General features: G+C 36.9%; 1 protein-coding gene across 8 annotated transcripts in view; it reads right to left on the bottom strand.

Annotated features, from left to right (window-relative positions):
• CFAP206 (cilia and flagella associated protein 206) overlaps positions 1-25,594 on the bottom strand; it is a 67,835-nt gene that overhangs the window by 1,674 nt on the left and 40,567 nt on the right. For 7 of the 8 annotated variants that reach the window (XM_049092343.1, XM_025444758.3, XM_025444759.3 and 4 more), the window contains exons 5-12: positions 25,081-25,269; positions 23,739-23,897; positions 21,821-22,077; positions 14,656-14,775; positions 12,382-12,580; positions 10,536-10,676; positions 7,504-7,697; positions 3,061-3,204 (exon numbers count right to left, since the gene is read on the bottom strand). In XM_049092343.1, the coding sequence (XP_048948300.1) occupies positions 3,061-3,204; positions 7,504-7,697; positions 10,536-10,676; positions 12,382-12,580; positions 14,656-14,775; positions 21,821-22,077; positions 23,739-23,897; positions 25,081-25,269 (1,403 nt within the window). The remainder of the gene's footprint in view (positions 1-3,060; positions 3,205-7,503; positions 7,698-10,535; positions 10,677-12,381; positions 12,581-14,655; positions 14,776-21,820; positions 22,078-23,738; positions 23,898-25,080; positions 25,270-25,594) is intronic. The other variant, XM_025444763.3, reaches the window with a different exon arrangement.

Raw genomic sequence — 25,594 nt, 5'->3', positions numbered from 1 at the left:
GTAAACATGAAGTTAAACAGAGGACTCAGGCTGGGAAACAAAAAGAAGTTTATGAAAGGGAGACTAGAAAAAAAAAATGAAAGGGAGACTAGGATGTACTGAAATAATAAGGAAGTCCTAGAAAAAAAGCTCAGAAGCATTAGAGCCTGTGAGTTCAAAAGCAGAGACCTCACATTCCAGATTTTGAGATATTGTGGGTGACTAAGAACTGAAACAATTTCCCCCACACTGAGTTTATTGTCAAGTGACTATGACTTGGCTATTCCATTGTCTTCATTAGCGTGATTTTACCACTCCAGGAGACCCTTGCCAAAGGGTCACTACAGAACATCCTGAAAGACATACCTTCAGTAGTAAGCATCAATGCACAGATTAAGCCCTCACATTCTTTCCACCCCTGCCCCATAAATCTTCACCTTCTATTCCCATTACTGCTGGGCTGGGTTTTTCATGATCTTTACCCAATCCAGTACAAGCCTTCATCCCATCCCCTGACCTACTCTTGGCATTGAAAGACCTGCCTTCCACCACATGTGGATTCTCAATAAATTCTGACCTTGCTGTTTCCCCTCAGGACACTATCAAGGCTCTGCTAGGGTGGTGGTTCCCCCTACAGCTTTAAGCACTACACTCAGTTTTGTCTTATCAGTAGGTTATATTGCTAATATATGGGGAACTGGCATTCAACATAACATAATTCTAGAGCATAATTAGGTCTACAGTGGGAATCAGAATGAAGTGGAGGCTGAGGAATGGGAAGAGAGGGTTCAGTCAGTACACAGTGCAGCCCCACCAAATACCCCGTTCTCTTAACATTTCCAGCCCAGACCTATGCTGGCACCTCTACCTCTCCTATCCTATCCAACCATCACTCCCCTCTTCTCTTTTGCCTTTTTATACCTCAGACCAATTTAAAATGTCACTGAAGTTAATTCTTATTTCACTTCTGTTACATAACTTACCAAGAGGTACTGAAATATTTTTAGTGTATCAATGTCACTTGCGAGACAATTAGCTTCTGAAGAACAAAGCAGTGATATCTATGTTACCTAGTATATATCCAGTGGGCTCAAGTGAGTTTAGTAGATGACAGTAAAGAACATCAGGATGAAGCTTCATGAACTACGGAAGAGTAACTGATAGGAATATTAGCATTCCTATCAGTTACTCTTCCGTAGTTCATAGGAACAAGGATCTGGAAGGTATACCAAGAAACTGATCCTTCCTCATCTCAGGAAATCAAGGGACTGAAAAGCTGCCACCAGAAAGGACAGCAAGAAAAATGTCAAGGATGGTGAAAAGCCTATAAGACACAGAATATACAAATGGACAAAGGCTAGACCTTATATGACAATAGAACTCTGACCCACAACCTCTGTAGCCATAGCTATCAGCACAGAAGAGGCAGGATTTGACTAGCTTCCCTATTTTTTGCTGCCTCCACCATTCAATTAAGGAACAACCAGAGAAAGCCAACTATGCCCACCAAACCAATCATATAAAAGTTCCCACTTAGAGTTAGCCCACGTCCAGTTTTCCCATGTCAACAACATCCAATCAGAGAATGCCTGAAGCTTTCCCCTTTTTTTTCACTATAAAGCTTCCCCACTTCCCCTGCCCACTTTGGAGCTCCCGCCAACTGCAAGTAATGGTGGCTGACTCCCTTGCTATAGCAAACTTTGAATAAATCGCCTCTGTTCTCATTTGGGTAGTCTTTGTTTATTTCCATACCCCATTTTAAAGAGAGAGATAAAATATACTAAGAAAAGGCTACAGATATAAAAGGGTTTATTTCCTTCAGACTCTAAATACTTGTTTAAAATGACGAGGTACTGTAGAAAGAATGAGTGGGAGGAATTCCCGAATCAGACAGGGATGAGAGTTTCAAAACCATCATTTGAGGGCATGCACCTCTTATGATTAGTGACTGAGAATCAGAAGGATGAGAGAGATCAATGCCTGTAGAGAACATGTTAACAACAGGAGGGGACAGTAGCTGTGATATAACAGAGATAACCTTCTGCTCCTCAAAAAAAAAAAAAAAAAAAAAAAATCCAAAAGAGGACATTGAGAGTGCTTTAAATGCTAGAACCTCATAGATTTGCACAATAGATGGGTATAGAAAGAGAGAGTGGGGGATCCCTGGGTGGCTCAACAGTTTAGTGCTGTCTTCAGCCCAGGGCCTGATCCTGGGGCCCTGGGATCAAGTCCCACACGGGGCTCCCTGCATGGAGCCTGCTTTTCCCTCTGCCTGTGTCTCTGCCTCTCTGCCTCTCTGTCTCTGTCTCTCTCTCTCTCTCTCTGTGTGCCTCCCATGAAAAAATAAATAAAATCTTAAAAACAAAACAAAACAAAACAAAAAAAGAGTGAGCAGCTACCATTGTTCTAGTTACTGGACTGTATAATTGGAGAATAGTTTCATGTTTCTGTATATGCTTAAAATTAGAAGACAATAAAAAAAATTAGAAGACAATCTTGCGACGTAAAGCTGGCAAATTATTTGTGAAGAACTCCATGTACAACTTATTGGCTTTAATAAATAGTTTAAATCACTAACTCTATGAGTAACAATACATTAAAGTTCCCCAACCTATAGCTCTCAGCCTTAGTGTCATCTTCTCGGAAACTCCCGAACCAAGTGAGCCAAGTGGAGGAAGAAGCAAATATGCAGACTGAAGTGAGAAAGATGAGGCAGAGGCCCAAGCAAACAGGTAACTTGTACACCCATGGAAGCCACAGGAGCAGACACAAGGAAAGCCAGAGGCCAGGGACACTGGTACAAATTGTTGGACTGCATGCTGACTTTCTAGAACTTGATTCAATGGATCTTGAATATTCATTGCCATCTGATCACAACAATATCTTGGAGAAACCCACCTTGCTCATACCAAAACAGTCCCCTTTGGTCCTATGCCCTGGACCTGTGGCTTGAGGACTAACACTGTTTTCATTTGTGGCTGAATGTAACATATATACAATAAGTCATCTCTTCTGCTGTCTTAGCTAAAGAAAAAACAATCCTCCAACCTATAAATAATTTTAGAAAATATTGTTACAAACCAATTTTATAGCTTTTCTTCTTAATTCCCATTCATTCCACTCATACGATCTCACAATGGTTGGTGGCAATATGTGTGTATCCGTCTGAGTGCTACTTTCACACTTTGTAATTGGTTTTATATAATGTTTGTCAACATCCTTCATCTAAAGAAATAAAGTTTTGTAATTAGTACTTATTAAAAAAATAAACATTATTTAGGGAGAACAAAAAATATTTATCTAAACAAAAAGATTAGAAAAACAAGAATTTTTGAACATGGAATATACTCATAAAGACAGCAGAGAAAACAAGCTGATAGTAGTGAGCTAAATGTGATAACTTTCCTGGGCATTATGACTCTCTTTGCACCTAACTTTGAGGTATATTTTGGAAGAGGAAAACCTAACATCACTCATTCCTAAGTCAAATGCCCTTCTCACAATTGGTGGCATAAGTGAATACTTGGTTGAAAACTGACAGAAGTTTAAAATAGCCATTAAATATTAAATATGAGGGGGCAGCCCAGGTGGCTCAGCGGTTTAGCGCCACCTTCAGCCCAGGGCATGATCCTGGGGACCCGGGATGGAGCCTGCTTCTCCCTCTGCCTATGTCTCTGCCTCTCTCTGTGTCTCTCATGAAAAAATAAATTTAAAAATAAAAAAATTAAATATGAATCACATTTGTTTAAAGTATCAAAACATCTTTAGGATATATACATATTTTAATGATAGTTGATGATGGGACTTTTATTTTTTGTTGTTTATTTTTTAATTTAAATTCAATTTGCCAACATATAGTGTAATACCCAGTGCTCATCCCATCAAGTGCTCTCCTCAGTGCCCATCACCCAGTTACCCCATCCCCCCACCTACCTCCCCTTCCGCAACCCTTTGTTTCCCAGAGTTAGCAGTCTCTCATGGTTTGTCTCCCTAATTTTTCTCACTCAGTTCCCCTCCTTTCCCTTATAATCCCTTTCACTATTTCTTATATTCCACGTATAAGTGAAACCATATGATGATTGTCCTTCTCCGATTGACTTATTTCACTCAGCATAATACCCTTCAGCTGATGATGGGATTTTTTAAAGTTCATTTATTTATAATCTCTGTACCCAATGTGGAGTTTGAATTTATGACCCTGAGAAGAGAGTTGCATTCAGTAGCAACTAAGCCAGCCAGGAGCCTCTAGGATAAGGATATACCTTAAACTCAAACTATGCATACACAGCATATTATCCAAGGTGGCTTTGTTTTAGTTAGATATTTTGATTTTCTGCTAGAGAACCCACAGCGTCACTATTAAAACATTAAATATTAACTCCAAGCTAAACAAGATACGATTATGCTGTATATGAAATTGTTGGAGAGGATGGTAGAGTTTAAGGAACTCAGATCATAATGAAGAGAGAAAAGATCAGCTTCTCTTTTTTTAATTCCAGTATAACAGTGTTATATTAGTTGCAAGTGTACAACATAGTGACTCAACAATTCTAAACATTACTCAATGATCATCATGATCAGTATACTCTTATTCCCCCTTACCTATTTCACCCATCCCCCCACCTCTCCTCTGACAACCACCAGTTAGTTCTCTATATTTGTTTGTCTCATCTTCTCTATGTCCATTTGTTTTAGTCTCTTAAACTCCACACATGAATGAAATCACATGGTGTTTGTTTTTCTCTGACTGACTTATTTCACTTAGCATTATGTCTTCTTCATCCAACCATGTTGTTGCAAATGGCAAGATTTCATTCATTTTTATGGCTGAGTAATATTCCATTGTGAATATATATTCTGTATTTATGTATACATATTGTGCGTGTTTATGTATATACACACACACACACATATATATGTCACATCTCCTTTATCTGTTCAATATTAACTCCTTACTCCAAATCAAGCAACAGATAATCACTGATTGCCTTACCACCTACCTCAAGATACAATTTTTTACTTTAAAATGAATTATGATATAGTTGGATAGATAAAAACATGCTGCAAGATGATTAGCAATATTATACAATTCAAGTAAATGGCTAGTAGATAATTATAAGGATCACAGCTTTGAAATACGAAAAGAGAAAACTCATTACTATAGGTACTGAAGGCCACTGGAGAAGAGCTGGGAATTAAATGTACAGAAAAAAGGGAAAAACACGATGAATAAATGGGGGAAGGTTATTCTTTGATGGAAAACGAGGCATTACCTACATATTGCACACCTTTCTGATGATCTGATTCTAGCTTTTCACTGTCTTTTAGGTATCCCACAACTCTGTAAGTTATAAATAAGTGCTAGCAAGGCCAAATAATGCTTATCTATAGACATGCAAATTCATAATTCTTTCAAAGTTTTCTATGTAACTTGACAATGTAATTCTCAAATTTATATGGAAAGTAGAGTCAAGTATAGCCAAGATTCTTTAAAGAGGAAAGGATGGGAGAACTTAGTTTACCAGATATCAAGACTTATTATAAGGCTACAGTAAGATATAGGTACAGGAATTCTTCAAAAATTGAAAAATTGAATAGAGAGCCTAAAAATTAAGCTTGTGCATATAAGACACTGTAGATGCTGGGAAAGGACAGAGTATTGAACAAATGGTCAAGGGACAATTCACTACTCAAATGGAAAAAAAATTAAAATTAGATCTTCACCTCCCCCTAAACACAAAAATTAAATCCAAGTCATAGACTCAGGTAATAAAAGGCAAATCCATATTTTTTTTACAAAACAAGGTAGAAGAATATTTTTATGATCTAAGATACTTGAGGATTTCTTTAACAAGACATAAAAGTTCAAGACATGAAAGAAAAAAGATTAATAAAATACATATTAAATTGAATTTTTATTTGTGAAAAGATATCACAAAAACAATGAAAAATATAGAACTGGGAGAGCATAGACTAGTGGAAAACAATTGAGAGCCTAGAAACAAACCCATTCCATATGAGAATTATTAATTCAATGGAGGTGTAATAATACTGAGTGTCATCATATTGAAAAGCATATGTTTTTATTATCATTACAGTCACTGCTGGGATCACAAACAGTTTTAGAAGTAGTCAGACTAAAAAATATAATTAAAACCATTATGTTTTATTAAGACATAATTAATGAAACTACTAATTATTTTTTTTTTAATTTTTTTTTTAATATTTATTTATTTATGTATGATAGTCACAGAGAGAGAGAGAGAGAGGCAGAGACACAGGCAGAGGGAGAAGCAGGCTCCATGCACCGGGAGCCCGACGTGGGATTCGATCCCGGGTCTCCAGGATCACGCCCTGGGCCAAAGGCAGGAGCTAAACCGCTGCGCCACCCAGGGATCCCTGAAACTACTAATTATTTTAAAAACTCAGTAAATGATACTTCTTATGGATGAGACAACCCAATACAATAAACATTAAAAAATTCTTTATTTTATTTTATTATTTTAATGCAATTCCACTTAAAATCTCAAGAAGACCTAGGAGGAAACTTGGCAAATTTATTAAGAAAATTACATATATATATATATATATATATATATATATATATATAAAGATTCATGCATCACTATCTAAGACAATTTTGAGAAAGTAAAAGGGAAAAAGCTTGCTCTATCAAATAATAAAATATATCAGAAAGCAATAGTAATCATGACGCCTGGGTGGCATAGTCAGTTAAGTGTCTGCATTGGGCCTGGTCATGATCTCAGGGTCCTAGGTCAGAACAAGGAGCCTGCTTCTCCTTCTCCCTCTGCCCCTCCCCCACTGCTCCTTCTCTTTCTCTCTCTCTCTCCCACTCACTTCCTCTCAAATAAATACATACATACAATCTTAAAAAAAAGAAAGCAATAGTAATTAAAGCTGTATGGTGCCAGTGTAGGGACAGATACAAGGACCTATTAAATTATCTTACAACTCTAAATTATCACCTGTGTTATCTGTGCTAAGCTCCTTTATGTTTTTTTTTTTTAAGATTTTATTTATTTACTTATTTGAGAGAAAGAGAGCAGAGTGAGACAAAGCATGAGCAGGAGAAGGGACAGAGGTGGAGAGAAGCAGGCTCCCCGCTTAGCAGGGAGCTCAACAAGGGGCTCAATCCCAGGACCCTGGGATCATGACCTAAGTTGAAGGCAGATGCTTAACCAACTGAGCTACCCAGGCACCCCTGTGCTAAGCTCCTTTAATTTTAGATAAAGAAATAGTATAGTTTCAATTATTTATCTAAATGTGGTCTTTCTCTTCCAAATTTGTCCAGTCTTATTCATCAGCTTGACTCCTTGTTTTCATTATTCTTTATGGATTTCATTAGTTTCCCTCTTCGTGGGTGAATCTTTTCTGATAGCATTAAAGGCCCTCTTCTGATCCTGTCTCTGCTTGGACTTAGGAAACATTCTACAACAAAGTATAACTTTTTCATTAACTACACTTTTAAAAGTCATAAATTCTTAAAATACCAACTCTGCTTACTTGAGAATATGGAATGAGGGTTTCGAACTGTTGATGAAGTTCCAGTAACTGAATTAATTCTGCATTTTTTTTTGCTTTTTCTTTAATTAGATCAATATAATGTTCAGGATTTTCTGCAAATAAGTATGCAGCATCTTTGGTATGGAAAGTGTAATACTTTTCTTTATATTTCAAAATTCCAATTGCTGGATTTCCTGAAAATTAAGAAAAGGAAATGAATTAGGTATGAAATATTAAGTGATTCCATGTTTATAATGCATCCATAAAACCATCCCCTATAAACTGCATCTTTATCATATGGCTTTTGTTTTTCATTTTGCTACAATGCTACAATTTGCAATTTTAAATTATATATTTTGTTAAATTATATTTTATTTTTATGTGAAATTCATGTTAAAGTATGATTTACATAAAAATTTACTATCCAGATATAAAGTGTTTGAAAATCTTTTATGAGAAGCCAGTCATCTGATGTTTTTTTCAAATCTCCTTTAACTATACTAACTACTGTATACATTGTTTTAAAAATAATTCTAATTCTATGGGGCACCTGGGTGGCTCAGCAGTTGAGCGTCTGTCTTCGGCCCAGGACGTGATCTCGAGATCCGGGATCGAGTCCCACATCGGGCTCCCTGCATGGAGCCTGCTTCTCCCTCTGCCTATGTCTCTGCCTCTCTCTCTGTGTCTCTCATAAATAAATAAAATATTTAAAAAATAAAAATAAAAATAATTCTATAAAAACTATAAAGATGGGACTTTTCCAAAATACAGGAGGGGTTTTTTTGTTTTGTTTTGTTTTGTTTTTTGAGATTTTTTAGTAATTAGTAGTCTCTACTTCCAGCATGGGGCTTGAACTCACAAGCCCAAAACCAAGAGTCACAGGCTCCACTGATCCAGCCAGCCAAGCACCTCCAATACAAGTTTCTGTTAGAAAGTATTTTCCACTGTGAACAGATACTACATAAAATATGGATTATTAAATATCCACATATTGGTGAGAAAAAGTAATATTTTTTTCCTTGTTCAACAAAATGCATTGGCTCTATTCCTGGGACTAAGGTTATTTTTTTTAATATTTGATTTATTTATTCATGAGAGACGGGGTGGGGGGCCGAGACACAGGCAGAGGGCAAAGCAAGCTCCATGCAAGGAGCCTGACCTGGGACTCGATCCCAGGTCTCCAGGATCATGCCCTGGGCTGAAGGCGGTGCTAAACCGCTGAGCCACCCGGGCTGCCCTATTCCTGGCACTAAGGTTATAAAAGAAAACAAAGTTCCTGCTCTCAGTAAATCAACAAATATATCATGGACCAGAGAATACTGCAGAAAAAAATTAAACATAAAGCCAGTTAAACACATAGTGAAAAGAAGAGGATGAGGTTGATATTTTAAATTGGGTGATCAAGGAAGGCTGTAAAATGAAGGAGGAACAAGGTACATAGCTATATGGGGGATAGAGTTTTCCAAGTAGAAGGAATAGGAGGGCAAAGGCTATGAGATAAAAAATGGGCTCAGAATGTTCAAGAATAGTAAGGCCAGTGGGACTGGAACAGTGAGCAAGGGAGATTGGTTGGCAATGAAGTTAGTGACATCATCTGAAAAGGACCCTAACTGGTAAACCAGTGTCATCTTGGCACTTAAGCCACGTAGTCTACAGTCCTGAAAGGAGGGAAGTCCTACAAAATTCCTCTGAAGTAATGCAGGCTGCTACTGTCCAGAAAATAATGTAGTTAACAGAAATAATGTAGCAAACAAAATAGTCAGGACTAGCTTATTCATAGGTCCTCAAGCCCTCCTACTTTCCTATTTCTATTAGAATCCTAGTTAGTGGAAGCTGGAAGGGGCCAAACAGTTCCAGACTAGAAACCAGGCTCTTCTGAATCTTAGCCCATAGCGTTTTCAACTACATCATGCTACCTAACATCGCCCCACAGCCATGTTTCTCTGTTTGTGTCTCTTATGACTCCCTTCCCTTCTTATTCAGAATGGTGGATGGATAGAAGGATGGATAGAAGGAAGAAAGGAAGGGGAAAGGAAAAAAAGAGAAAAGAAAAAAGAAAAGGAAGAAACCATCTATATTCTGTTACTTTTTACTTCTTCATGGCTCTTGACTGTTTCTTCCCCAGTATCAGTGATCCTTACGGGGCCTCAGAATACTATTCTCTCAGCTTCTTACAGTAAACCTTCTGTTACTCCCATTAAGAAAAATCTAATACCATAAAAAATGAGGCAGAATGTGTGTTCTGTTGCCTGTATATACACACAATTCCAATAATTATTTCTAATAAAAAACGAATACCCAACTACGAAATATAGCAAAAGAAATAACAAAGAAAGAAAAAAAAGGAAGGAAGAGGTTAACGGTGTAAGATAAATTAGAAATCATTTTGTCAAACTGTTTTCAGTATAGCCCTAGATGACTTTTTAATATCCAATTCATAGAGCACTTTTTGGGTAATAATTTCTGGCTTATTCTTTGTTTTAGGAAAGCCCTAGTAATCTATACATCACAGAGAGATTTTTACTTGATAAAATACTGGCCATTTCCTTAGACAGATCTGACTTATCCAGAAATCCTGATCTATGTTAATGGAATGTAACCATAAAGTGACAACATATTGTTTAATAAACATAACCAGCCAGTTAGTGTTGCTCTTTCAAGTAATTACTTTGGAAGATGATATATATTTTAGTAATGCCATGTGAATTCCTGAAATCCTTCATTGGACATCTGAGTCATCCCTCTTTTTACAATACTGTGGCATCCATATTTCATTATATACACATTCCATCACTCATCATGCATAGCATAATTTCTTGGTTATGTCAGTCTACCAGATTATTTCATGAGTACTTCAAAGATGAAGACCTTGGTCTGGATCATCTTTGTGGCTCCTTTCCTAGTTCACCACCGATCCCATAAAATTTTAAAAATGAGTAAGTTTTAAAAAAAAAGTGAATAAGTGACAATAATAGCACTTTATCCAAAGAAAAAATGGGAAAGTCAAAGTAATGTTGTTCCCAACAATATACCTGGAAGGAGAAGACCATCTGTTGTGGCAAATGTATAACCACAGAATCCTCGATACTGAATTAGCAATTTATCAAAATTTGCTGTTGTTTCTGGGAAAAGCCATTCTTGTTTTCTGAAATCCACCAGATGTACTCTATCTTCTAAAATGAAAGAGGAAGACAAGAAAAACTTTAATCAATAAGAAGAGTAAACAACAAGGAAATGAGCAGAAAAGACTGGCTGCTATGTGACTAGAATAGAGAGAGACAGACTTCACTCAAGGCAGTAGAACTCTTCATAATATACTAGGTGGCCAAATACTTTGAATATGATGCTGACATACTAGGACTATTGCTTCTTAAAATGGCGGGGAATATACTCAATGGAAAGATTCAAGGATTTATCTCTCAGTAATTTACTTTTGATAAGATGTACAATTTTTGTTCTTTACACTTTTAAAATTCTTCCTAATGGTCACTGGTTTACTTATAGACATGTGATAAACACATTGTCTAAATTTTTTTTTTCTTCAAATAAAAATGCATATTTATAAGACACTGGTCTCCAGGGTTCTTATCTTTTGCAATCCTACTATACTTCTGGGCCTGGCTGTATATCAGAACATCAGCTACCACAAATGCCCTTTTGGTCACAACAAGAAGTAAATGCAAATGCTGGGGAAAATAAACCTTCTTTCTTTTTTCCTGCTATGCCCTGAAAGCCTCAAGAAAGGGATGAGATGTGGCAAGTGTTAATTAAATTCTTTTAGAAGAATATTGGGTCTCCCAATTCACTGGGATCAGTAACTGATAGTGTCCTATTGAATATAAAGTGGTGACATATGGTGGAAAATGACACGTTAACTCTAAGCAGTCAGTTGTCTTGCCAATATGGTTGAGTTTAACATCTACTGTTGAAGTGACTTTAACATCTTAATTTCATGTAGTATTTGTGTAGATAGGCTGTTTTAACAAAATAAAAGGGGTAGGAAAAACTAACTGGAAGGATACTTTGAGTCTTTCTGATTTAGTTTGCAGGGGGTTTATATTCTAATAGTTTAAGAATGGAAATTACCACTTCATTTTTATTTTCCACTTTCAACAAAACTTGAATTTGAAAAGGAAATTTAGAGAGTAAATTATCTGATTTCATTTTCTAGAAAAACCTTTTTAGGCAACAACTTTCAGACTCTATTTTGGCATTTCTCATGAACTTCAAGTTGTCTTTAACTAAGAAGATGCCAAAACAGGAAAAAGTAGTTTGTTGATAAAGACAGCCTTTTCATAAGAATCAATGCATCTCTTAAAGGTTCTAAAATAAGCTCAAATGTGCGGGAATAAAATTCACTGATTTATACATTTCAGCCTGACTCTGAGGTGGATATATGGCAAATAGCATTCCAAAGAAATGGAGCTTTACTTGCAAAAAATATGGCAAAGAATAATAGTATTTTCTACTATGAATCAATAATAAAAACACAAAGACTACAATAGAAACACATAGGCAAGGAGCACATTATCAACTAAAATGTTTACAATACCATGAAGAATGGTTATTGCTGGATAGTAAGGTATTCGGTTTATGCGTTTTCCGTTTGCAATATTTTCTATAACAAACATTACTACTCTTTTAATCAAGAGAGATGTTTAATACCTTATCAGAAGGAGCCTGAACTTCTTTTTTTTTTTTTTTAAGTAAAGTCTACACCCAATGTGAGGCTTGAACTCACAACCCCAAGATCCAGGAACACGGGCTCCTGGGACCGAGCCTGCCAAGTGTCCCACACATGAAATTTTTAAAACAAGAGTGGCTTTATTCTAGAGGCAATTTTAAGAGGAAGAGGAAGTCAAGGATGATTTCTATTACCCAAGTGTTCTTTCACCCTGCACACATCGGTTTTCACAGTCAGTCCATCAAGAAGATTCTGCATCACTTTCTCAGGAAAGAGTAGATCATGAGAACCCAGGAATGGCTCAAGATGAGTTGTTAAATTGCTGAGGACACTAATCAAAACAGTTTCATCCTGGAAGCTAGTCCACAGTCTGGAGAGTGCAATGAAGATGGGCTGAGCAGGAGAAAGCAATGTTCAAAATATAACTGGCTCATAAAATTATAAGTCACTGTACTCTTTTAACAAATTTGTGTTTGTAAAGAAATTCATTCTTCCTGAAGATAAGTCAAAGTCTCCTCAAGTTAAACAATAACATCTACATAGCAACTAGACTCATAAGTTATGAGAAAAAAACTTGGGGACGCTTGGGTGGCTCAGTAGTTGAGTATCTGCTTTTGGCTCAGGTCATGATGCCAGGGTCTTGGGACGGAGTCCTGCATCAGGGTCCCTGCAGGGAGCCTGCCTCTCCCTCTGCCTATGTCTCTGCCTCTCTCTCTGTGTCTCTCATGAATAAATAAATAAAATCTTAAAAAAAAAAAAAACTTGTATTTTATTTCAAAGCATTTTATCTTAGTGTGATTGTCATAAAGTTAATTTACCCAAAAAAGTCAAACACATTTGATCACCTAAGAAAGTTTCATGGATGCTTGACCTCAAAATATCAAGGGAAAAGATCTTTTTTTTTTAAAGAAAAAAAAAAGCTAAATATGACTCATTACCATTAGATTTATCTGGCTCAATTATGATTTAAAAGAACCTGGAAAATCTAGAGATACATCTTGGGGCATATTTTGTGATCTGCAAGTTAAAGATTTTAGGTCAGTGAGATAAAATGTTTTTTATTCATATTAAAGATCACTGACTTATAGAATAAATATATAAAAAATTAATCAGGTCCTACATAGCCTTTTGTTTCTTGGTTTTAAAACCTAATATTAATATAATGAAATATTACTCAGCCATTATTTTTTTTTTATGATAGTCACAGAGAGAGAGAGAGAGAGAGAGAGAGAGAGAGAGAGAGAGGCAGAGACATAGGCAGAGGGAGAAGCAGGCTCCATGCACCGGGAGCCTGATGTGGGATTCGATCCCGGGTCTCCAGGATCACGCCCTGGGCCAAAGGCAGGCGCCAAACCGCTGCGCCACCCAGGGATCCCTACTCAGCCATTATATATTTTTTTTTTTTAAATTATTTATTTATTTATGATAGTCACACAAAGAGAGAGAGAGGCAGAGACATAGGCAGAGGGAGAAGCAGGCTCCATGCACCGGGAGCCTGATGTGGGATTTGATCCCGGGTCTCCAGGATCGTGCCCTGGGCCAAAGGCAGGCACCAAACTGCTGCGCCACCCAGGGATCCCCCTACTCAGCCATTATAAATGACAAATACATTTGCTTACAACGTGGATAGAACTGAAGGGTATTATGCTGGAGGGTATTATGCTGAGTGAAGTAAGTCAATTGAAGGACAAACATATAGTCTCATTCACTCGGGGAATATAAAAAATAGTGAAAGGGATTATAGTAGAAAGGAGAGAAAATGGGAAATATCAGAGAGGGTAACAGAACATGAAAGACTCCTAACTCTGGGAAACAAACGAGGGGTGGTGGAAGGGTAGGTAGGCGGGGGGTTGGGGTGACTGGGTGATGGGCTGAGGGGGGTGTTATGCTGTATGTTGGCAAATCAAACTCCAATAAAAAATGTATAAAATAAATAATAAAACCTAATATTAGAAATGGTTACAGAAAATTATCAGAGCTTCAAACTGCTCTATAAAATACTGTATATGCATCTTATACCTCCTTAGGACTACCAGATTTGCCCATAAGATGGTGCAGATAATCAGAAAGTCAGTATATAGGCCTAGTAAACACAGTAGTTATCCTCTATCTCTTCATAGAGGTCACAAGTTACACCATCTCTTTGCTGAAGACAATTTCTAACCAGCCACTGTGAACATGTTTTCAATACTGCATTATGAATTCAGTAAAGGTTGCCACAACCTTTACTGACATTATGGCTACCATAACTTATATCTGCATCTCCAATTTGTAGCAATTGCCTACAAAGAGAATTCCCTCATCCAACCTACACTAGTAGTACAAAATAACCATAAAGAACATGACCAACTTTATAAAACAAATATTATATTTTTAGTAATTAAATATAATTACTTCTGATTCAATTATATAGGACTCAAAGGTATACTCACTCTTAAGCAAGGTCAAAGTTGATGGTGAATACTTACGAAGACTTGTGATGTTGGAACAGCTGTCTTTGACTTTATAGTCATTTTTAATTGTTCCAGTTGGGCTCCTAATTGCTTTGTCATCATTTCTACCTCTTGAGCACAGGTAATTACATCTGACTATGAAAACAACATAATGTACATTAACATTTTTATAATTTCACTACAAAAATCATGTATTTTAAGTCCCATATGGTCCCCAAACCTCCTGAAGGTAAGCACAATGAAAGCAGAAATTCTGTTCTCCCTGGTATCCTCAAACCAAGAATGGTACTGGCACATGGATAGTGCTCCAGAAATATTTGTTGGATGGGTGAATCTTTTGAAATACAAAAGCTATAATTTTTCCCAAAGGTATTCTTTTTCTCAAGGTATTGATATGCGCTATAATTATATTTCTGAGAAATGGATCCTATGACACAGATTTGTTCAGCTGTTATTTTCCCATCCTCAATAATAATATTAATGAGGTGTTCCTCCAAAAATTATTTGGATACTAAGGTTTTTATTTTTATTTATTTATTTTATTTATTTATTTATTTATTTTTTATAGTCACAGAGAGAGAGAGAGAGAGAGGTAGAGACACAGGCAGAGGGAGAAGCAGGCTCCATGCACCAGGAGCCCGATGTGGGATTCGATCCCGGGTCTCCTGGGCCAAAGGCAGGCACCAAACCGCTGCGCCACCCAGGGATCCCCTGGATACTAAGGTTTTTAAAAGTTACATCCAAAAATAAGATGTTAAAGATTGACTCTGAAATAATGACATTTATTCCTACTGTATGCTAAAATCATATTAAATACTTCTAAGTCCAAAAAAAGGGATGAGTATAAATAGGAAAACCAAGATGCAGAAAGGTAAGGAAATTGCCCAAGGATATAGTTAATAAAGGGTGGAATCATGGTTCTGTCCCAGACCATCAGAACCTAGAGCTCAGCTCTTATCCATTATATTGTACTGTCTGAGATGTGACTAGAAATGGAAATGGTAAGGGTTTATCAGTACAGTGCAAAAGAGTGACAGTCACTTGAAGAGAAAAAAAAAAAGCATTTAAGTCTTCAGATACTTGTAGCCAAACCACAAGCTTTACTAGATATTTTTAAATGACAAATAATTATTTCACAAAAAATATCAGATATTACTGTATTTCAACTAACACAATCTTTATTCACAAATGTACCATTATCCTGTCTTAATTTTACCCACACTATTCTTTAAATATCTCCCTTCCCCTTCCGTCATGCTCCATGTAATTGTCTATCCCATCTAATTAGTCTCTCATCTACCCCATAGTTATTCCCCTTGTTTGTTAGGTTTTAGAAATCAAATATGAGAATGGAGTCCTAAAAATCTCTTTAGATTTGTGCAACAGCAACAAGAAAACAAATGAATCAGCATATGCTCTCCAAAGTAAAAGTTACATCCAACACATAATTTCTTTAAGCCTATAACTGAAGATACTTTAGACTTCCTCCCTGGAGCCATATTTTCAGGGACCAATCACAGAATAGGCACACAGGACTCCTTGATTTTTCCTGATAATGACCTAAAACAATCACTCTGCTTACATGTATCTAAAAGAATTTGTTCACAACGATGTGGAAGTTTTAGTTGTAAAGTTGGTCCTCACAAATAAATAGAAAGATATTCTGTGTTCATGAACTAGAAGAATTAATATTGTTAAAATGTCCATGCTATGCAAATCAATCTACAGATTCAATGCAATATCAAAATTCCAATGGCATTTTTCAAAGAAATAGAATAACAATCCTAAAACCTACATAGAGGCATAGAAGACCCCAAGTAGCCAAGTAATCTAGAGAAAGAAGAACAAAGCTGGAGGCATCACACTACCTAATTTCAAACTGTATTACAAAGCTATAGTAATTAAAACTATAGTAGTGGCATAAAAACAGACACATATATTAATAGAACAGAATAGTGAGCCCAGAAACAACCCCATCATATATGGCCAACTAATTTATGACAAAGAACGCAAGAATATGAAATGGGAGAAAGGATAGTCTCTTGAATAAATGGTGTTAGGAAAACTGGACAGCAACATACAAAAAGAAGTAACCTGGACCCCTATCTTAAACCATACAGAAAATCAACTCCTATTAGATTAAGGAATTGAATGTAAGACCGAAGCTATTAAATTTCTAAAGGAAAACATAGGGCAGAGTAAGCTTCTTGATAGCAATCTTGGGGGTGATTTTTTGGATTTGACACCAAAAGCAAAGGCAACAAGAGCAATAATAAACAAATAGGTCTACATCAAACTAAAAAGCTTCTACAGCAAAGGAAACCATCACAACAAAATGAAAAGGCAACCTGCTGAATGAAAGAAAATATTTGAAAATCATATATCTGATAAGAGGTTAATATATTAGATATACAAAGAACTCATACAAATAAATAGCAAGAAAAAAACCTCCCAAACAATCCAATTAACAAGTGGGTAGAACATCTGAATAACATTTTTCCAAAGAAGACATACAAATAGCCAACAAATACATGAAAAAGTGTTTGATGTCATTTACCATCAGGGAAAGGCAAATTAAAACCACAGTGAGATATCACCTGTTAGTATCAAGAAGACAAGTGTTGGCAAGATGTGGAGAAAAGCAAACCCTCATGCACTATTGGTGGGAAAAGTAAATTGGTATGGTCACTGTGAAAAACAGTATGAAGATTCCTCAAAAAATGAAAGATAGAACTACCCTATGATCTAGCAATTCCACTTCTGGGTATATGTCCAAAGGAAATGAAAACGGCAACCAGAAAAGATATATGTATCCCCATATTCACTGCAGCATTATTTATAATAGTCAAGACAAAGAAGCAACCTAAGTGACCATTGATGGATGAACAGATAAAGAAAATACGGCATATATACACAGTGGAATATAAAAAAGAAGGAAATCTTGCCACTTGAGACAACAGACAGTCCCTAAGGGTGTTATGCTAAGTGAAATAGGTTAGATGGAGAAAGACAAATATTGTATGATCTTACTTATATGTGAGATCTAAAAAAACCTAAAAACAAGAAAAAACCCAATCTCATAAATACAGAGAACAGACTAGTCATTTCCATTGGCAGGGGGTGGGGATGGGGGTAAAATGGGTGACAGGAGTCAAAAGATATAAACTTCCAGTTATAAGATAAATAAGTCCTGGGGATATAATGTAACAGCATGGTGACTATAGTTAATAATATTGCATCGTATATTTGAAAGTTGCTAAAAGAGTAAATCTTAAAAGTTCTCATCACAAAAAAAAATTGTAACTGTGTGGTGAAGGATGTTACTTACTGCCAGTATTCATTTTGTAACATACACATATACTGAATCAATGCCTTGTACAACTGAAACCAATATAATGTTATGTGTCAATTATATCTCAATAAAAAAGGCAGTTTCACTTAAGAATATCTTTGGTAATACAGTAAAAAGAATGTTTTATTAAATCTTGATCCTTAAGTACAAGCCTTTTAGTAATCAGTGTGATGAGATGGAAAGTACATGTAAAACATGTCTGCTGTATATTAAAATGCATAGTTCTCCCAGGAAAATACTTACTGATTGAATTCTGAGCTGAACTAGCATTTTCCCCCCAGCAGAACATCATTTTTACTTGATAAAGCAACTGACCAATAAACTATAACTACTGAGCCTTAGCTATTTGGCAGATATTTTCTTCAAACAAGTAAATGAAATGAGTCTGTCACTTCAGAGAAACAACAGCTTTGGTTGCCAAAGATAAAATTTGCATTTTGAAAAACTTGTATCTGCCACCATGAAATTGACAGCATCCTAACACTTAAACCTATTTCTAATGAGACTGTTGGTGGAAAAAAAATTAAATTAGTCCTCTAGGAATGCTATCACTTAAAAAAAAATTTTTTTTCATAATGTGGTCCAAAAAATGCTTAGGGAAAAAAGCATGTGAAGCTGGCATGCTTCTTCCCCATTCCCTTTTATTTTTTTTTATTTTTTTATTTTTTTATTTTTTATTTATTTATGGTAGTCACAGAGAGAGAGAGAGAGGCAGAGACATAGGCAGAGGGAGAAGCAGGCTCCATGCACCGGGAGCCCGACGTGGGATTCGATCCCGGGTCTCCAGGATCGCGCCCTGGGCCAAAGGCAGGCGCTAAACCGCTGCGCCACCTAGGGATCCCTTCCCCATTCCCTTTTAATTGATAAATTCCTCATATTTTGTTCCACGGACATTTTTAACAAGTCTAAAAGAAGTACAAATTCCACCTGATTTGTTTACTTGCATTATCATGAAAAATCAAGAAGTCTGGGGTTGTCTATTCTGTGAATAGCCCTGCAAACATAGCTTAGGGAGAAAGTCTACAAAAGTCTTGACATATACATTTAAAGAAACTGCAGCACTTATTTGCATCATAACAGTAAGTGGCTTTCTCTCTTTGGTGACTGTCTTGTACTTCAAAAGCCCACAGAGGATGGAATTCTGTTCTCTCAGCTATGACAAGTCAACAACATTGTGATTACTCCTCCTTCTTCTCTTTCACAGTATCTAGATTTGTTTACTGTACCAGATAAAGTTCTAATTGAAGAAAAAAAAATAACTCACTACCTTACTCAGGCTATAATTAAATTTTTTAAATGTTTACATAAGCTGTATGTAGCATTGGCAGAAGAAAAAATTTTAAATCAAAATCAACTCTTCAAAAAGTTATATTAATATACCTATCAAATAATGTGACCTTAAAAAAGAACATTCACAGATTTTATAGACAGGAAAAATTCTCAGCTAAACATAAACTGACGTATTTTATATCCTAGAGATAATACTAATTAAACCAATATCCATTCTGCAATAAAACAACCTTAACTATAACTAAGGTAGATTGATGAGAGAAGATTAGATATTTAAAAACAAAACAACAACAACAACCAAACAGTGAGTAAGCCAAAAAGAGGCAGATGACAATTAGGAGAACTCATTCTGACCCTGACTGAAGTTAACATGAAATAGTCACAAAGAGTGGTGAGATGAGAAAGTTAACTTTCTCAATAACATAAGCAGCAAAGGGCTTAAAAATGAGATACTGTCTAGAAAAGTAAGAGCTCTCCAGTCCCCTACAGAAATAAAATCAGAGCTGTTCTGCTAAAGCCCTAAAACAATGATGACGGTGGCATTAATAAACATTAACAGCATCAGCATAATCATCAATTTAATGAGCTCATAACTAATAACTACATGCCAGGCATTGTTCTATCTTTATATAGTGTGAGCTATCAACAACCCCATTTTACAGATCTGGAAACCAAGACACAGAGAGGTTAGGCAATTTCCTCAAGGGCATAGATTTAATAAGTGGCAAAGTCATGATTAGGACCCATATGTTCTGGTTGCAGAGCCCACGCTCATCACTTTACCTTCTACTCACTGTCTTTCTAGCTCTGACAATGAGAACTCCAATGAGATTTTTAGACTGGAAGTTAGCTGAACATGCCCCATGATTAAAAGCTCTGAAAAGATGTGCTATAATAAATGACATTCTCTACAACATCTTTACGTTATGAGTGACAGTTTCCAAAGGTTCTTTCTTATGATATCACTTCCAAACACAGATAACAGAGTAAATGTGAGGTTCTTACTCTTGTGGACCTGCAAGCACTTCAAAATAAATTGATTGTAAAATCCTCTTAGTATCTGACTAGTTATAAAAGGCTGATAACCACAACTTCATGTTAGAGGAACATCTACCCAAAAGAATCATTCAATTTAGAACAGCTGACCTAGAGTCCTCATTTCTGAAGACAATTAGATAGTAGGGCAGTTGTGAACACCACCTACTAGTTTGTTGCAATGAAGTCATATCATCTGGATGTTTATTTTTCTATTCTCTACAGTAAAGAGAGAAGACAGATCAAGTGCATCCAGAAGTAGTAACAAGTCATTAAGATACAAGTTGAGAACACATCCCGTTCTGTCTTCCAAGACATTAGTAATGTTCAGTCATATAAAAGACAGTTCAAGGATGCCTGGGTGGCTCAGCGGTTGAGGATCTGCCTTTGGTTCAAGGCGTAATCCCGAGGTCCCAGAATCGAGTCTCACATCGGGTTCCCTGCATGGAACCTGCTTCTCCCTCTGCCTATGTCTCTCTCTGCCTCTCTCTCTGTGCCCTCATGAAGAAATAAATAAAAACTTAAAAAAAAAAAAAAAGGACAGTCCATGAAGGACAGTCCATGACTTGGAACGCATGACTTGGACGCATGACTTGGAACACAGAGGTTGTATAAAGGTAAACAGTGACCAGTGGAATGAATGTGTTAATTAATTCGATGGGAGAAGTTGCTTTCACAATGTATACATATATCAAATCATGACTTTGTATACTTTGAATATCTTAGAGTATTGTCAATTATACCTCAATAAAACTAAAAAAAAACAAAACAAAAAACAAAATCATTGACTGATAGGAACATAGCTTGCTATAAAGATGTAGTTAACGAACTGTGTCTGCTAAAACCCTAGGGCAGGATGAAGATGTTCGTTGGTGATAAGGTCCCTCAATCCTTTCTTCTAGATTCCTGTTTTGTATTTTTAGGATTCTGAGTAAGTTTCCATCTGAAAGAAAGTGCTCTGCCACTTTAAAAACAAATTTTAAATCACCACTTTACCAACTTTTCCAACTATTTGGAGATACTGTTTGGTTTGTTCATTAAATCTAAAAATATTAGCAATAAAAATCTTTTCAACCAATTTTTACAATAACAAATGTTCACATAAAAATTATTTAGGTGCCAACTACCTGCCAAAAAGTACACTAAATATGTGCTCTGTGCGAAAACAATGCAGTATCACTTACATGGACACACATACCACTGCTTAACTACAGCATGCTAACTACCACTCCACTGGGCACCAAAGAGAATCAACAATTAGAAATCAATCCCTACTAAAAAAAAAAAAAAAAGAAATCAATCCCTACTTATATTTTCCATTAAATAAAAATCCAACTTCCCCATTTCTATTTTAGTTCCCAGCCCTACAGATGCAATATAAGTCAAGCAGTTATTAAGACTGCTTCCTTTATCAATGACCTGATTCTGCCTTTTGCTTCACCCCATAATATATAAAGTGGTTGCATTCTATGGAAAAGGCCAAATCTTATGACATTAACTCACCAAAATGATCTGAAGGAAGACCTCATACTGCCGCACATTATACAGCGCTTCTTTTAACATATATGGCTGAAGTTCTACACTCATAAGCGGGTTCTTTGCTGCTTTCTCCAGGATGGCTGTGTAGCGGTATGCCTGGTCCTGGGCAATCTGAATTTGGGAATCAATGTGCTGAGTGGTGGCTGGGATTGCTTCATGTAGAATGGCTGGCACTGTTTTTAAAAGCATATTGAGAGACACGAAACAATCTACAAAGAAGCCTAGAAAGTGGTCATAATTGTGAGCATTAAATTGAGTGAGTTTTTTTCTCAACCAAATTAATAACAAGACATGCATGTCATACATTTCTTCCCACACCATGAAGGAAATAATTGGGAGAAAGAAACCTGTCCAAACAAGAGATATTGTCAGAAAGATAACCAAAAGGTAGCAGATCAGCTTTGCCACTAAAATATAGAAGAATCTAAAGAAGAGACAGGTTTTGGTATTATGTGCTACTGGCCATATGCCTCTAGAAAAGGCATATTTTGTGAAAAAGAAAAAAAGCTATGTGAATTACAAAATTAAACAGGATACAGCAATATAACAGATTAGTCTAGCAAGATAGAGAACTTTATAAAGAATAGGAATTGGACTTTCTAGAACAGTTTTTAGAATAGAAAAACTGACCCTATTGCACTAGATAAGTGATCTAGTAAAAGACACTGACACCTTATCAGTGGGCATGCATAAGGAAGTTCCTTCTATGGAGTCCCTGATCAAATACTTCATGAGTGCCTTCAAACTCAAGATGATGAATGCATTAAGTATATAACAGTACAGTAAATGCTCTTGGATTTGCAGTTTACAAATATCTCCTCTTGGACTTTCACATCCCATAACGGCATCAGCCACTCTTTTCAGGATGATTTTTATTTTTTACGTCACAAGTTTTATTTCCTTTTGGTTATTTGACTTGGAATAAAGAACACCATCGCCTGGGGTACCTGGGTGGCTCAGTGGTTGAATGTCTGCCTTTGGCTTGGGACGTGAGCCCAGGGTCCTGGGATCGAGTCCTACACTGGGCTCCCGGCAGGAGGCCTACTTCTCCCTCTGCCTGTTTCTGCCTCTCTCTCTGTCTCTCATGAATAAATAGAATCTTTAAAAAAATAAATAAATACAATCTTAAAAAAAAAGAAAAAGATTGTATTTATTTATTCATGAGAGACAGAGAGAGAGAAAGAGAGAGAGGGGCAGAGACACAGACAGAGGGAGAAGCAAGCTCCATGCAGGGAGCCTGACATGGGACTCGATCCCCGGTCTCCAGGATCAAGCCCTGGGCCAAAGGCGGTGCTAAACCACTGAGCTACCTGGGCTACCCAAATAAATACAATCTTAAAAAAAAAAAAAAAAAAGAACAAAAAAGAACACCATAGCCCAATGAATTGGGGAAGCTGGCCCCCAGGCAGGCCCCTCATTCCTTCCACTGATTCTCTCTCCCACACGAGCTTTAATAATAATGCTGTAAGTCTTGCCCCAGCAAAATTAAAAATTACTATCCACTATGAATACTCGCTGTATCCAAGGTAGAGTCAAAACTGCATACCTTAGGGGTGCCTGGGTGGCTGAGTTGGTTAAGTGTCTAACACTGGACTTCAGCTCAGGTCATGATCTCAGGGTCATGAGACTGAGCCATGTTCTGGCTCTGTGTGGGTGTGGAGCCTACTTAGGATTCTCTCTCTCCCCCTATACCCTCCCCCACCCATCCTCCCACTTGCATGTGCTCTCTCTCCCTGTCTAAAAAAACAAACATAAAAAAAAAAAAAGCCTGCACACCATAAATCTAGGAATGCCAGTGAAATACTGTGCATTATTTTCCTCAATGTGCAAGTTAGATTTTAAACCTGTATAACCTGCAGACTTAACCTAATGATATACCTACAGTCATCAATGCCTTCTCCTCCCTTTCCACAGTCTCGGTTAAACAAACGGATCCCAGTAACAATCATGGTGAGTTCATGCAGTTGGCGTTCTTTGTCCTTCTTAGAAAGCGTTAGAAATGTTCCAAGCTCAGCCTGAGGAAAAACACTCTGTAGGGCAGCTAAAACAAACCACAAGAAGGACAACAAAATGGTAGAATAAAGATATCAGAATTTAAGTCACAGGTTTCTTTCAGTAGGAAGTTGAGAACTGTCTTCCTAGAGCTGCTTCTGTGATTCTCTAAATTTCTAATACTTGGTTACAGAACACATGGCAAAATTTATCACATATCAAAACTGGGCTACTGAAAATAATGCCATTGCCTTTTGTCTCTTTTCAATAATTAAGTATCCATCAGTAATGTTTTGACAATGAGCATGAAAACAAGCTTTCTACTTAGGATTCTGAGTAGAAAAAATGTTTTAAAATAATTGTGGAGGAAAATCATTAAAAGGCTAGAAATCTTGCCGATTCCTTACCTTAAATTATCAAAGTGGGCAAATACTTCCTGAAGATTAAATGGTGTCCTTTTCTATCATCCACTTTAAGTGAGAGATGCAACTCCCTTTATCAATATGAAATCTCCCTTTCCAGCGATTCCCATCATCCAGTCAGCCTGGTACTCTTAATCGTACTGCCAGTGTTTCTCTCCTAAGGATTGATGGGTTCCTGGATATGTACAGCTCTAAGAAAATTAACAATACGCACTCTCCAGAAGTGCTGCTTGGGTTTTAGAGTTGAAACACAGTGTGAAAGGAGTCTGGCTAAGTTTTAACCTCTTACCTGTGCTGATTTTATTTTCAGATACAAAGGGGATCTCAGGGGATCCCTGGGTGGCTCAGTGGTTTAGCCCCTGCCTTCGGCCCAGGGCATGATCCTGGAGTCCCGATGGAGTCCTGCCTCAGGCTCCCTGCATGGAGCCTGCTTCTTCCTCTGCCTGTGTCTCTGCCTCTCTCTCTTTCTGTGTGTCTCATAAATAAATAAAAGCTTTAAAAAAAAAAAAAAGGGAGGGGTACCTCATGGGCATCTGGGTGGCTCAGTGGTTGAGCATCTGCCTTTAGCTCAGGTGGTGATCCTGGGGTCCTGGGATCAAGTCTCGCATTGGGTGCCCTGCAGGGAGCCTGCTTCTCCCTCTGCCTATGTCTCTGCCTCTCTCTCTACGTGTCTCTCAGGAATAAATAAATAAAATCTTTTTTAAAAAATGGGGGGACCTCAGTCTTCAATACTTTCAATTTAACATCTTTGGTAAGATACAACGTTCATATCTTTTCACATGTGTAATGGAAATTATATAGATTTTTTACCTGTTGCCTCTCTGACAATCTTGATATCTGTAGGCGATCCCAGCCCAGAGCACAGAAGCACGTAGCTGACAATCTTTCGGTAGAGGCTTTCCAATTCTTCTCTAGCACATGCTCTATTATCTGTAATTTCTCTCATAACAGGACCTAATCTAGACTCCAAGACCCGGTGATGTTCTTCAAGAAATTCCTCTAAAATTGGCAAAGGACAATGTTCCATATATTTGATTTAGAATTCTCACATAAGAGTGTAGGACCAGAGGGAAAAAATGGCTTGGGTATGGCAATTCTATTGCACAAAAACAAGTATTTTCTTAAGGTGTAGTAATCAAAATAAAAAACACACAGTCGCCAGTAAGTAACCTCAAGGGAAAAAATCTAATAGGAAAATTTATTATAGCGCTTTAAATGGCATACTTTGTCAAAACACGTAAAATTTTCAACAGACAATCCAAACAATAATATCCAAAAGAGCTAAAACCTCCTAATTAAGCAGAAAGTAGCACAGGTAGTACAG

The sequence above is a fragment of the Canis lupus genome, chromosome 12, assembly GCF_003254725.2.
Source record: "Canis lupus dingo isolate Sandy chromosome 12, ASM325472v2, whole genome shotgun sequence".
Lineage (NCBI taxonomy): Eukaryota > Metazoa > Chordata > Mammalia > Carnivora > Canidae > Canis > Canis lupus.
This window is presented reverse-complemented; position numbering and strand designations above follow the sequence as displayed.